Source organism: Sphaerodactylus townsendi, linkage group LG12, assembly GCF_021028975.2.
Source record: "Sphaerodactylus townsendi isolate TG3544 linkage group LG12, MPM_Stown_v2.3, whole genome shotgun sequence".
Taxonomy (NCBI): Eukaryota; Metazoa; Chordata; class Lepidosauria; order Squamata; family Sphaerodactylidae; genus Sphaerodactylus; species Sphaerodactylus townsendi.
This window is the reverse complement of record NC_059436.1, coordinates 18,918,141-18,932,665: the sequence shown is the minus strand read 5'-3', so window position 1 is coordinate 18,932,665 and position 14,525 is coordinate 18,918,141. Positions and strand designations below refer to the sequence as shown.

At 45.0% G+C, this 14,525-nt stretch overlaps 1 protein-coding gene across 2 annotated transcripts in view; it reads left to right on the top strand.

The window, feature by feature from the left end:
* UBASH3B (ubiquitin associated and SH3 domain containing B) overlaps positions 1 to 4,347 on the top strand; it is a 72,140-nt gene extending 67,793 nt beyond the window's left edge. For both annotated transcript variants that reach the window (XM_048512526.1, XM_048512525.1), the window contains exons 11-14: positions 1,285 to 1,429; positions 2,493 to 2,599; positions 2,728 to 2,837; positions 3,792 to 4,347. In XM_048512526.1, the coding sequence (XP_048368483.1) occupies positions 1,285 to 1,429; positions 2,493 to 2,599; positions 2,728 to 2,837; positions 3,792 to 3,929 (500 nt within the window). In that variant the 3' untranslated portion in view covers positions 3,930 to 4,347. The remainder of the gene's footprint in view (positions 1 to 1,284; positions 1,430 to 2,492; positions 2,600 to 2,727; positions 2,838 to 3,791) is intronic.
* The last annotated feature ends 10,178 nt before the right edge of the window (positions 4,348 to 14,525 follow it).

Sequence of the window (14,525 nt, the reverse complement as noted above, 5' to 3'; positions counted from 1 at the left end):
GTTTTTTCTCTGCTCCATTTCCATGGTCTGAAACCCCTGCACAGGGAAGTTTCATTCAGCTATCATGCTAACTTGCCATTAGTTGACATCTTTTCAATTAATATGTTTAATCGCTTTGGAAAAATAAGCTGGTGGGCATCACTGGATCCTGTGGCAATGAATTCCGTAGATTAATGATGCATTGGTCCAAGGTCCCTTGTAGTTGCTACCATGATGCATTCAATAAAGGGGTGCTGCCTAAAATGATGAATCCCATGCACATAGCTCTTTCATATTCCAGCACCAAAGAGCAAGAATAAAAATGCAGATTTTCTAAGAGCTTCCACCACATTTGCAAAAAGGACCGCCTCTTCTAGTATGTCCCCTACAGAGCACTGTGGTCAGTGAACAACCATCTTCTGGTGATCCCTAGCCCGAAAGAGGTCAGGCTGGCCTCAACCATGGCCAGGGCATTCTCGGGCCTGTCTCCATCCAGGTGGAATGCTCAGTCCGATGAAACCCGAGTCCTGGGGGACTTAATTCAATTTCAGTTGAGGCAGAAATGGTTCATCAATGATTTCTATCAATCTGACTTCCCAGTCTGCCACCCTTTCCCCCCCTCTACTGTTATACTATATGAGCAGATGGTAACAAACTGGGGGTTTTGTTGTCATCTGTTTTACAGCTAGAATGTTTAGTGGTTTAAATTTTTGTATTTATTGTATTTCATTTGATGGAAGCCACTCTGAGCCCATAAAGGAAAAGGCAGCATACATGCATAGATAGATAGATAGATAGATAGATAGATAGATAGATAGATAGATAGATAGATAGATAGATAGATAGATAGATAGATAGATAGATAGATAGATAGATAGATAGATAGATGGATGGATGGATGGATGGATGGATGGATGGATGGATGGATGGATGGATGGATGGATGGATGGATGGATGGATGGATGGATGGATGGATGGATGGATGGATGGATGGATGGATGGATGGATGGATGGATGGATGGATGGATGGATGGATGGATGGATGGATGGATGGATGGATGGATGGATGGATGGATGGATGCTAACTAACTAACTAACTAACTAACTAACTAACTAACTTGTGGTTTTAAATTCTTATTGTGCTCTATCTATGTGTGTTCACTGCCCTGAGCCCTCCGGGGGAGGGCGGTCTATAAACCCAATAAATAAATAATAAATAACTAACTAACTGAAGCCTTCTTGCTCCTGCCCTGAACTCGAGTTTCTTATTCTGTTCTTGAATGTATTATTTTGCTCAACATCCAGGTTTGCAACAGGAAAATAACCTGAAAATTCGAGTAGAGCCAGGCTTGTTTGAGTGGACCAAGTGGGTATCCGGGAGTTCCCTTCCTGCGTGGATCCCTCCAGTGGACTTAGCTGCAGCCAATTTGAGTGTTGATACAACATATAGGTACATAGCTGGTTCACATCTTATTTAGAAGTCTTGTGAAAGTAAAACGAAGGGAGTTGATGTGCTTGTGCATGCCCCACCTCCCACCAAGGGTATTATTATGATTTATTTAGGGCTTGGTTTCTTCCACCTTGTCAAAAAAGATTAGGATGAGAGAGAATGATTGGGCCAAGGGTACCTACTGAGTGAGTTTCACGGACAATGAAAGTTTGAACCTGGGTCTCAAATGTGGTGCCCGTGGACTGACTCTTGGTGCCCAACTAAATGTTGGTTAAGTGTCTGGGAAAGTAGGGATCAGGTGAGCCTCAAGCGGGAAGGGAGGTGCCACCACAGACAATGCCCTGTCTTGTCTGTCAGCTGCCTCACCTCTGAAGGAGGGAGCCCAGAGAGCAGGGCTGGAGAGCTAGATCTTAACTGTCAGGCTGGATAGTACGGAAGGAGACAGTTCTCCAGGTTCTCTGGAGCCAAGCCATTTAGGGTCGAGAGAGAGAGAACTAGTGCTTTGAATTGATGATATGATCCCTGTAGCCGACCCTCAGCAATAGCCTGGCCACCACATTGTATAAGTTCCCTTACCATTTTCAAATGTGCAGGGTGCAACACAGCAACCTAAGTTGGATGTGATCACAGCACGTGGGGTGTTGTAATGTCCCGGTCCGGTTCTCCAACCACTACACCAAACTGGATCAGTTTAGTGTGGACCATAGTGGCTAAGAGCAGGTGCACTCTGATCTGGAGGAACCGGGTTTGATTCCCAGCTCTGCCGCTTGAGTTGTGGAGGCTTATCTGGGGAATTCAGATTAGCCTGTACACTCCCACACACACCAGCTGGGTGACCTTGGGCTAGTCACAGCTTCTCGGAGCTCTCTCAGCCGCACCCACCTCACAGGGTGTTTGTTGTGAGGGGGGGAAGGGCAAGGAGATTGTAAGCCCCTTTGAGTCTCCTACAGGAGAGAAAGGGGGGATATAAATCCAAACTCTTCTTCTTCTTCCACCCCTTTCGACTGAGAAGCTTTCCTCTTCGGAGGTACCTTAGGCTCCGTGTTGTTTTCCATCTCCGCAGACCTCATATATCCGTGAGCAAATTAGTCGTTTCAGAATCGTACGAAACGTACATCAGCAGAAGCTACCAAGTGACGAAAGAGATTCTGAGTGAATGCAAAGCGAAAGGCAAGTATTTGTCACACTTTGCGAGGAGGAGGGAGGCAGGGGCTTTTATGCACCCATCTGCAGGTGAAGGTGGTGCCATTCAGCTGCACAAAGTAGAAAATGTTCCCCCCACATGTCTCTTTGTACAGGAAATAACATTTTGATAGTGGCGCACGCCTCCTCGCTTGAAGCGTGCACTTGCCAGCTGCAAGGCCTGTCTCCACAGAATTCCAAGGACTTTGTACAAATGGTCAGAAAGGTAATTATCAGCCACCATCCATATAAAGCTCCTTAGTTGGGGGTGAGGGGTGGGGTGAAAATCCTCCCAAACCAGAAGATGCTTTGTTCACTAGTGCATGGTCATTGTAGTCCATTGTCTGAGTTTCAGAAGGCTCCAAAATCATGTGAGAAGAGAGAAGATTGCTTTAAGAGGATTGTCTTGCAGGTCACTTTTGGTTATGGAGAACACGCAGCTGCAGAGTTGTACCTAAAGAGCACATCACAGCTGTGCCGGGCCTCTCTTGGGTTGCGTGCCTCTTGGCATTCTCTTTTTCCGTGCATTTACATTTCAGACGCTAGTTTGCTAGCTCTGTTTCGATTTGTCTTTTTTAAAGCATAAACTCTAAAACTAGCTTTGGCCTCTGTGCCCTGTTGCAGGACCTCCAGAGAAACTAACTAGCCAGTGTGTGAGATGGGATGCTGGACTATTGATGGACCACTGGTCTGATCCAGCAGGTTCTTCTGTTGCTGTCTTAAGGCCTCTGCCTGTAGGCCCCTCCAGAGAAACTGGTTGGCCACTGTGTGACGCTGGTCTATCGATGGACCACTGGTTTGATCCAGCAGGTTCTTCTGTTGCTGCCTTAAGGCCTCTGCCTGTAGGCCCCTCCAGAGAAACTGGTTGGCCACTGTGTGACGCTGGACTATCGATGGACCACTGGTTTGATCCAGCAGGTTCTTCTGTTGCTGTCTTAAGGCCTCTGCCTATAGGCCCCTCCAGAGAAACTGGTTGGCCACTGTGTGACGCTGGACTATCGATGGACCACTGGTTTGATCCAGCAGGTTCTTCTGTTGCTGTCTTAAGGCCTCTGCCTGTAGGCCCTGTGGTTGGCCCTCCAGAGGAACGGGTTGACCACTGTGTGACTCTGAACTATAGATGGACCACTGCTCTGATCCAGCAGGGCTCTTCTTATGTTCTCCTTTCCATTAATTTCAGATTCCATACTTGGGATTTTGTTGCTGCGAAGAAGTTGGAGACATGGGTCTGTGGCAGCTCACAGATCCACCCATCCTCCCTCTCACTCATGGACCAACTGGCGGCTTTAACTGGAGAGAAACTCTGCTACAGGAATAAGCCAATGGAGAGGAGGAGGAACTAAGAGATGGCCTTTCTAAATACTGGAGAATGTCACATTTATTGAATTTTTTTTCCTAATTACTGACAGAAAAAAAGTTCTTCATAACCTTTTAGATGGATTTATAAACAACACTCTAGCATATCTTCTTCAGAGTGGCATTCGTGCGTCTAGGGAAATAGCTAAAAAAAATTAGACGTATGCTTGGATCGTGGAAAAATATACGTGTACACACAGTCTCGTTCTTTCTTCAGCCTTCTGTCCTGCAGAAATGTCTTTGTGATGTAAGCTACTGAGCTTAAATTTTTTTAAAAAATCTTAAATTAAGGTCCAAGGGGGAGAATCAGTTTTCACTGCCTTCTATATAATGTATGATGCTAGTAACTATTAGGAACATATTCTAAATTATGGTCTTTCTCTGTTTGGTTCATTGTTATTTTAATAAGTCTTTGCATTTCATTTTGAGCTGTTCCAGATAGAATCCACTCCTGCCGTATTTGGCTAATTGTTTATATACGAGCACACCTTCATGCCACCATAGCATTCTTCTTCACTAACTGGCATGGATGGACGTGGCAGAACTCCCTCGACATCTGCAGAAATGTGTGCGGAGGATCACTCTGAGATCACTGTAGACCTCTTGCTGTCTCGGCAGAAGGTTGTGTCAAGTCTGCGTTTTAAAAAGATCACTAAATTTAAGTTGGGGGGGGAGGGCAAGTGCCCCCTGATTCCTACCCCAAAGACATGTATACCTTATCAAAATGACTGCAGAGCTCCATGGCTTGGTTCGAACATTGGAAACACATAAAACTTGTGGTCCCTTCCGCACATGCAGAATGATGCACTTTCAATCCACTCCCATTGCACTTTGCAGCTGGATTTGACTGTGCAGAATAGCAAAATTCACTTACAAACAAGTGGATTGGAAGTGCATTATTCTGTATGGGTGGAAGGGGTCCTGGATTCATGTCCCATACCCCCTTAAAGACGAACCAGACTTCCAGGAGAGAAGCTTTCAATGCGGAAAGCTCCCTTCATCAGCGACATAAAACCTACAAAAACCAGTGAAAGGGGTCTTGGTGGGAACAGAATTCAGACCAGGAAGGGCGGTCTCTCCCAACCATTGATGGCTCTCAGCCAAACTTTCTCTGGGGGCTTCTAAGGTTCATTCATACAAGCAGGCCGCCACTTGATGCTGCAGTCCATGTCTAAAGAGCAAGCCTACTGATTTGATGGTGGCCATACACAATTATTACCTCTGGCCAAGCCCATCCATAGGTGAAGTTACAGTCAAGAGGCTGGCTGTGCCCCTTCATGGGCTTGGGAATCAGGAATCCAGCCCCATCAACCTCTGCGACCAGCCTCACTGAGCAATTCTTTCTACGTTTTGTCATTTTCCTTAATGCATTTTTCTTTGAAAGATGAGCAGCCCCTTGACCCAAAACTGGTAGGGATAGACATGGTGTAGTGGTTAAGCATAAGTACACTCTAATCTGGAGAACCAGGTCTGATTCCCCGCTCTGCCACTTGAGCTGTGGAGACTTATCTGGTGAATCAGATGTGTTTCCGCACTCCTATGTTTCTGCTGGGTGACCTTGGGCTAGTCACAGTTCTTTGGAGCGCTCTCAGCCCCACCCACCTCACAGGGTGTTTGCTGTGAGGGGTAGGAGGGAAGGAAAGGAAATTGTAAGCCTCTTTGAGTCTCCTTACAGGAGAGAAAGGGGGGGATATAAATCCAAACTCTTCTTCTTCAATGAGCCTTTTACGGCAAGACGATGATTTTGTACTCCTATGAGCTAATCTGCTTCAGACTAGCAGTCTTCCAAATCCAGACATTCAGATATAGCAGTGTCCAGTATTAGCTGATAGTGTCTTGCCCACGGCTACCTCGTCTTGCCCACAGCTACCTTCACCAGCATCTGCACAGTTGATATTCCCTCCATATGAGCATTTTCTTGGCGAGCAGTCTTTTTCTGCAGGAAAAAGGTGGTTGTTTCTGGGGATGCTTACATTTAATCTTAGCTGGTTACCTGGTTCATCAAACCATCCCAGACAAGTTATTTTGGTTTGGTTCAGACATAATGCGAAAGCATGTTCTATTTAAAGTATGCTTAGCTTGTGAAACCAGGGTTTGGTTTGCAAACAGTTCAAACCCTGGTTTGACACAACCAGGGCTGGTTTCATACCTTCACTTTTTCACCCTCAAAGAGGAACCTGGTGTCTTAATCTGCATTGTGGCATTGGAAACCATAGTTAAAAGTAACCATGGTTAATAAACCAACTTGTTTCAGATCCCAGTTCAATGTGCCATAAATAACCATAGTGGAGCAATCTGTGCTTGGATCATCACACCAGCCATAGTAAAACTGGCCCATGGTTTTGTATGATGTCTAAATTAAGCCAAAGACAGTGTTGTGTGTATGTAGTCATCACCTAATAATGTGTTGAAGACTGAAATCTGAAGCATACTTTCTTAGATGTTAGGGCCACTGAAATTAGTGGGATTTACTGTTGAGTAAGCATGATTTGTGAGAAGCATACCAAATATTATGGGAAATCAGAAATTCAAGTGAACGTGAATGGTTGTTTACATGAGGTTATACTGACATGAGTATACCTGGAAAAAACAAAGTTAGTTCAGGCATCAAACACAAAAGGAAGATCACAGATAGAGAGACTTCTGTATTTAAGAAGGTCATAATTGAGACCTAGTGTGGTGTAGTGGTTAAGAGCAGGTGGATTCTAATCTGGAGAACTGAGTTTGATTCCCCACTCCTCCACCTGAGTGGCGGACTCTTATCTGGTAAACCAGATGTGTTTCCACACTCCTACATTCCAGTTAGGTGACCTTGGGCTAGTCACAGTCCTTTGGAACTCTCTCAGCCCCACCTACCTCACAAGGTGTCTGTTGTGGGGAGAGGAAGGGAAAGGAGCTTGTAAACCATCTTGAGACTCCTTACAAGAGAGAAAGGTGTGGTATAAATCCAAACTCTTCTTCTTCATCATCATGTTGGTCCACAGCAAAACAGCCAGCTTCACCTCCAGTAGCACTTTAAAGACAACAAGATGTGCACAGTGTGAGCTTTCAAGAGCCAACCCTCTCTTCATCAGATACGAGCAAATCGAATCTGACTATGGAACTGGTTAGTCTTTTAAGGTGCTACACAAGTCTTTCCTTTGCTATCCTGCAGACCTGGAATTCAGACCAGTGAGGTGCAGGTGAAGGTGAGGGGCTTCCATGATTCAGTGTCTGATAACTTCTCTACAGTGGCTGGTATGGAATATCTAGAATAGGTTACTTTGCTAAGTACTGCAAGATACAAGTCCAGAGTCTTTCCCGACCAGCAAGACTTCTAGGGTATAAGCTTTTTGGAGCTCCTTTGTCAGAGACAAAGTAGGAAAGGACCTCAGCTGGGCTGGGTGGGGTATAAATATAATAAAATAAAATATAAAATATCTGACAAAAGGAGCTTTGATTCTCAAAAGCCTATACTCTGAAAATCTTGTTGTGTCTAAAGTGCTACTAGACTTGAACCTAACTGTTGTCTATTTCTGTATTGTAGGTTGCAAGAAGCTATTTTGAAGATATACTTAACTGAAAGCTAGCTTGAATTACCAAATAAGAGATGTAGAGATTTGTTGAGCAAACCACTACATTTTCCATATAACTATAGCAAAGCATTCATTCATTTAAGTGACTTAAGGACTTGGTTTTTACTATTGATGATGCCAGAGGCTGAATTTGCAAATCCTTCCATTTGGGTGTCAGGGAAAACACTTTCTTTTCTTTGTCAGGATGAAATTTCAGCACTCTTGAAATAACTTCCCTGTATCATAAAACTGCCTTCCCACCCACCATTCCACCCCACCATCCCACCCAAAAAATTTGACCAGGGTGGGGGCTTCTAAAAGATTCTTTTTAACAAGCTGGGATATTAACACAAAAGAAAAATTGTGGTCTGATCCACGGTTGATTCTTCTGAGCAGAAACTCAGGAATTAGCTAAGCCATTGGACTGACTCAGCTTTTGGTCATCTTGTCCTTGTTCAGAGGGTCAACACATAAGAAAGTCACCTCCTTGAACTAGCTTAGGGAAGATTTTCTGATGACTAAGAGCACCCTACGTTCCTGAGAACCAGTTTCAACACCCCTCTGCACCAAATGACTTGATCCTTATTCAGCCTGATGGCCTTCCCTTAGCTTACTCATCTATGCATGATAGGACCTTCACTGAATTTTTTTAAAAAAACATGCCAATGCATCATCTGAGCAGGTAGCAGAGCAATCCGGCAACAGTTTTGCCATGAGGCCAGTCTGAATAAATATTAATTCAACTAGCATTTTGTCTTCTACAGAGGAGTCCCTACTGGTTCTTATTTGGAGTTTCTCAGAGTGGACAATAAGCTCTACACTGAAGCAGAGTCAGAATGGGGGGTTTTTTGTGTGCAATATGTATATTTACTTAGATCATGAGTACTTTTTTTCCATGTAAAACACAGTAGGACATTCTCAGATGCATTATTTTTACCAGGAATGTACAGTGCAAAGTCAGGGAGATACAGTTATGTGGTAGCAGGAGACAAAAAACCCTGCATCATGGTATTTTGCAGTTGTTATTGCTGCTGGTATTTTGGGGGAAATCTATGTGTATATATATGTAATTTAAACCTTTTTTTGGCTATGTACAGACATTCGGAAGAACAGTTCGTTTATGGCTTCTCTATGTCTACTCTCTGCGGAAGAGTTTTTAACGATCCTTAAAACAACGAATGACAATCAAACCAAAACATTTGTTATTGGTGTATTTAATTTTTGTGGATCACTCGCGGGGATGGGGAGTCCTTTGTGTTGGCACTGAAAAAGTTGTTAACAATGTACTTGTACAGTTATGTCTGAGTCGCATCTAATATACAGAACAATACGTCATCTTTATTGTAAAGTCAACAAATCCTGTATAGAAGGAATGATGGGACATTATAATCTTTTAGATATTTAAACACCAATCCTTTGGATACATGCTAGGAATAAGTACTGTTGACTGCAGATGTATTTTTAGCCAGCTTATGTATGATCTGAGCCTGGTCCCCCTAAACCACAGGTGTCAAACTCGCAGCCCTCCAGATGTTATGGACTACAGTTCCCATCATCTTGTGCCAGCATGATGCTGGCAGGGGGTTATGGGAATTGTAGTCCATAACATCTGGAGGGCTGCGAGTTTGACCCCTATGCCCTAAACACACACAACTAAGCTGTTCTTACACCAAGGATCCTCAACTTTGTGCCCGCTGACATCTTTCCAGGTGCCCCTAATAGTTTTTGGAAAATGGCCGGGGTCAAGTGGGATTTTTGGATTGCAAAGCTTTTGATTGGCCACTGGAGATTTGATCAGTTATGCACATTTTTTAAAATGTTGCTTTGGCCGCAGCTGCAACCACAATATAAGGATCTTCACTATGTGACTGAAGGCAAACAGGAGCAGCCATTTTGTGGGTGGCTCCTTTTCCTGTGGCAGACACTTTGTGGCTCAGCCCACCACCCTGGGCCAGAATTCCAAAGGTACCCTCTGGCTCAAAAGGGTTGGGGATCTCTGTACTAGATTCTTAGCTGTCTTTCCTGTACCCCAGAATAATAGCAGAAGGGAGGGGGTAACAGACACTTGATTTCTTTTTGGAAATATAGTGCAGGGTGGAAAAAGCAACAACCCAGCCCAGTATCCCTTCCGAATGCAATCCCCCAACTGCTTCCACAGTTGCTTTTAAAGTTTAAATGGGGGAATAACAATTACAGATTGTCAGAATCAAATGTCATTTTTCTCTTACTTCTAAGTGTGAATGTGGAAGATTATGCTGCCAGTATATATATATTTTAAGCCTGTTATATATTTTTAAGCCTGTTCAAGAAAGAAACGAAAACAGAGGAAGATACTGCCATAATCTCATACAAAATATATTTTTGAATGTTTGGAAGGGGGATTTTTCACTCAAATACCAGCCTATCTGAAGCAGAAAACTGTATTTATTTCCATTTTTTAAATTAATGTGCCACCGTTTGCTTTAAATGAAACTGTTGCTAATAAGAGCATCACATCAAAGTGCTTTACGATATAAAAGGGATCTTCATATGCCTCTTTGACCAGTTTTCAGCATCATGTGTGAAGGGGGAAAGAAAAGAGAACAATTGCTGCTTGTGTTTTGTCCAGTTGCTGCTCATCTCCTGCATTTTGTCACTTAAAAAAAGATCTTTGACTCAATAAAAAAAAATGTCACAAGAATTTCTCATAATCGTTCTCGGGAGCGTGGTCGGCTGTGCCATTTCCCATGAGTGATTTTTTCCCCACCCAAAAGTGATCTCTGAACAAAGACAACCTGAGACATCAAGGCCCCTTCCACACATGCAGAATAATGCACTTTCAATCCACTTTCAGAATTGTTTGCAAGTAGATTTTGCTATTCCACACAGCTGCAAAGTGCATTGAAAGTGCATTGAAAGTGCATTATTCTGCATGTGTGGAAGGGGCCCATGAGTGGCTGACATACAAATCCCAAATGGTGCACCCTCCCTAGACATTGTATAGCTCTTTAACAGCAGTTCAAAAGTTTGCCTGAAAACCACACCACCCCTGCCAAATGAGAGGACTTCTCATCCTTTAGAGGTGTTAATCAGGAAATCTCTTCTGCCCTAACCCAGAAGGACAAGAGTGCATGATATACAACAGATCCTTGAATGGATGCCCCAAAGCTATTTTTTGTACCGAAAAAAAAACAGAGGTGGTAGAAGGTGCTGTCAAGTTACGATACACTTGGATGATGACTCTTTCGGTTTTCAGAGAAAGAGGCAAACAGTGGCAACCCAGGTGGTCTCCCATCCGATTTCTGACCAGGACTAACCCTACTTAGCTTCCAAGATCTGATGAAATCGGGTTAGCCTGGGCCATCCAAGTCAGGGCTTTTGAAAAAACCCTAACAGTACTGAGCACCAAATCAGAGAGGTGACTCTGGAGATAGGATGGTGTAGACCAGGGGTCTTCAAACTATGGCCCTCCAGATGTTCATGGACTACAATTCCCATCAGCCCCTGCCAGCATGGCCAAGTGGCAGGGCTGATGGGAATTGTAGTCCATGAACATCTGGAGGGCCATAGTTTGAAGATCCCAGGTGTAAACCCTCCTCCCTGGCAACAAGCTGAACTGTGGGACTGATGCAGAACTTAGAAACATAGAGCTGGAAGGGAGCTCAAGAGCCATCTTGCCCAGCCTCCTGCACAGGAAATTCACAGCTCTCTCCCACTCCCCCAGTGGTCCCTGCTCTTATGCCCAGAAAAAGGCAGAAAACCTCCAGGATTCCTGGCCAATCTGGCCTGAAGGAAAACTGGACACCTGGAGCAAAAGAGACAGCAGCACGCTGGTGCATTTGTGATTTCTAACTAAGGCCCCTTCCGCACACGCAAAATAATGCATTTTCAAACCACTTTCACAATTGTTTGCAAGTGGATTTTGCCATTCCGCACAGCTTCAAAGAGCACTGAAAGCAGTTTGAAAGTGCATTATTCTGCATGTGCAGAATGAGCCTAAATGTTTTGCAGCATATTCATTTCTCAGAAGAGGCCTCCCACGCTTGGAAGAGGGGGGGAAAGAAAGTGCACGCTACCCTTCCCTCTTTGCTGACATTAAGCAGCTCAAGTCTGGCCACATAAAAAGTTAATTTTAGAGGCGACGAAGTGGTGGTCACGTTATCCTTTGCAGCAGCTGCAGAAAAGGAAAGTGTCCCACCTCAAGAGTTGTGAAGGTAGGTGATGAAGTCATGGCACATGAACTTGTTCCCCTGATGTGCTAAAAAGGGGGAGCCAATTGCAGGCCCTGGACTTCAGTGGTGAAGGGGAAGTCTTCTCTCTGGCGCAAGGGCTGGCTTTGAAGCAGACTCTTCAACATGCCCGTGTCTTCTGCACTCCTCTGTCTTTTGGTTTTCTTGCTGCTAAAAGGTAAGCCCAAAGAAATGGGTTTTGTTTCAGCCCTTTGCAGAGTTTCAGGGAATCTTTTCGACACTTTTGTCACCCAAGGAAGCCTTCTACATGATAGAAGAGTCTGGGCAGTGGTCTTGGATGCAAACTCTAAGAGTGGGCAGGTACGCCTGCAAACTGCAAGGCAATTGGTTGTTTTGGGTTTTCTGGGCTATGTGGCCGTGGTCTGGTAGATCTTGTTCCTAACATTTTGCCTGCATCTGTGGCTGGCATCTTCAGAGGTGTATCACAGAGGGAAGTCTGTCACACACTTGTTCCCCTGACTTCCCTCTGTGATACACCTCTGAAGATGCCAGCCACAGATGCAGGCGAAATGTTCGGAAAGACCTACCAGGCCACAGCCACACAGCCCAGAAAACCCACAGCAACCCATTGATTCTGGCCATGAAAGGCTTCGACAACACAATTGCAAGGCAATTGGCCAACTGATGTTACCATTTGCAGAGACACTTGTCTGCCTTTGGGATTTTCCTGAGAACTCCCTGGCATGCAGTTCGAAAGCCCTGATGTCATTTTTTTCAACATGTACCCACGATTCTGATTTCTGCTCTATTGTGACTTTTTAATATGCGGTGATATTGAATGGGCTTATTAAAAAAAACAGTGTCAAAACTTCTTCAGTTTGGGGAGCTGCTGTTGGCCACTTGGGAACCACAGATGCTTTGGGAGCCACAGGTCTTCTGCTCTCCCTCCCAGTGACATCACTGGTCCCTTCCCCAAACAGCTTGGCTGGGGCAAGTTTATCATCTCCTCTGCCAGCAGAAGTTGGTCTGTGTCTCTCCCACCAGGAAACAGGAGATCACTCCAAACACCTCCACAGCAAGATCTAATCCCGTGGTGGCGAACCTTTGGCACTCCAGATGTTATGGACTACAATTCCCATCAGCCCCTGCCAATTGGCCATGCTGGCAGGGGCTGATGGGAATTGTAGTCCATAACATCTGGAATGCCAAAGGTTCGCCACCACTGAATTCTAATCTCCTCATGGGAAGGACACATGCCAGGTGAGCTGTAGCACTGTATGCCCTCAGTCTGGTAAGGGGGAGCAGAAAAATCAGGATGCCGTCCAGCTTAGAACCATGAGCTTCCAGCAGACCATCACCTGGTCAAATCGCAAAACTGCTGCACTGCAATTCGGTGCAAACACAATGAAAAAGAGAGCACACTGTCTCATGCTTTGGTCACACCCTTGACCCTGAAAATCTTTGCTCTGCCATACAGAATCTGCTTGGGAACCCGTGTCATTCAGGGAAGGGGGGGAAAGGCATTACCCACCAGATATATCATAGCCCAGTGATGGTGAACCTTTTAGAGACCGAGTGCCAGGGGTGGAGCAAGGGAAAACTGAGTCCGGGGCATGTGTGCGCCCTGCACCTCTGCCACACCCCTGTCTGCCCCCGCCCTGCCATGCCCTGCCCTGGAATGCCCCAAAACATCCCCATCACACCCCTGGAATGCCCTCGTCATGCCCCTGCAGGGGCACACACCCAGTGCATTGCGCATCCCTCGCCCCTTGACACTGTGTCACTGCCAAGTGCCCAAACTGGGGCAATGGCACATGTGCCCACAAAGAGGGCTCTGAGTGCCACCTCTGGCACCCATGCCACAGGTTCGCCACCACTGTCATAGCCCCTTTCTCCAAATATTTTAGCTAAGGCAAACGTCACCACTAGATTACTACCATTTTTTGAATTTATTTAAAATATTTATTAGCTGCCTTTCTACCTTGTGGACCTCAAGGCAGCACACAGTATAAACAACTAAAACAACAATAATACCAGACCACGATTTAAAATCTCACTTAGGACAACCAATAAATAAAACTCTAAATTTGACAAATGCAGTCATAAATAAAAACTATCTTCCGTTGCCTCTGAAAGAATGAAAGGGAAGTGGCCAAGCTCCCTAAGAAGGCTGTTTCATAATCATGGGGCTGCCACCAAAAAGGCCTTCTCTCACATGCCCCCCCCAGATGGACTTCTTCGATTAATGGGAAAAAAAGACTACACTGCTTCTTTCTACGCAGATCAGTGGACTACCGGTGGGGAGCATTAGTGGGGGGATAGCATTAAACAAACACTGATTAACAGCATTACTGCTTTCCTGTAGCCTCACACTGAAACACTTCACATAGGAGGATTCTGTAGTTGCTGGGTGTGCTTGTGCCCCATTTCCTTTCTCTCTCCATTTAAAGCTTATAAAATGACGTTCCTTGGCCTCTACCTGCTCGAGTGACAGGAAACCATGAAGCTCAGAATGGTCCCACGGAAAACCACAAACAACTCTCCCAGCTCCGGCGTGTTCACTGACACATCACGCCAAACCATGTTTTGAAAATGTGCTTCAGAGCACGGCTTTCCCATTCTGGTATTGACAGAGCAAACTTGGTGCTGCTCAGTTTCAGGCTTGGGATTTTCAAACACCCCCTTGCCTCTTGGTTTAATCATACTCTGTTTTCCTCAAGGCAGCCAATATGGGCTATCCCCTATTATCATTACAACACAAGGTTAGACTGGAAGACAGGCTTGGTTCAGATATGACAAGGGAGTTTAATTGCAGTTTGGCATTCCATCTGCATG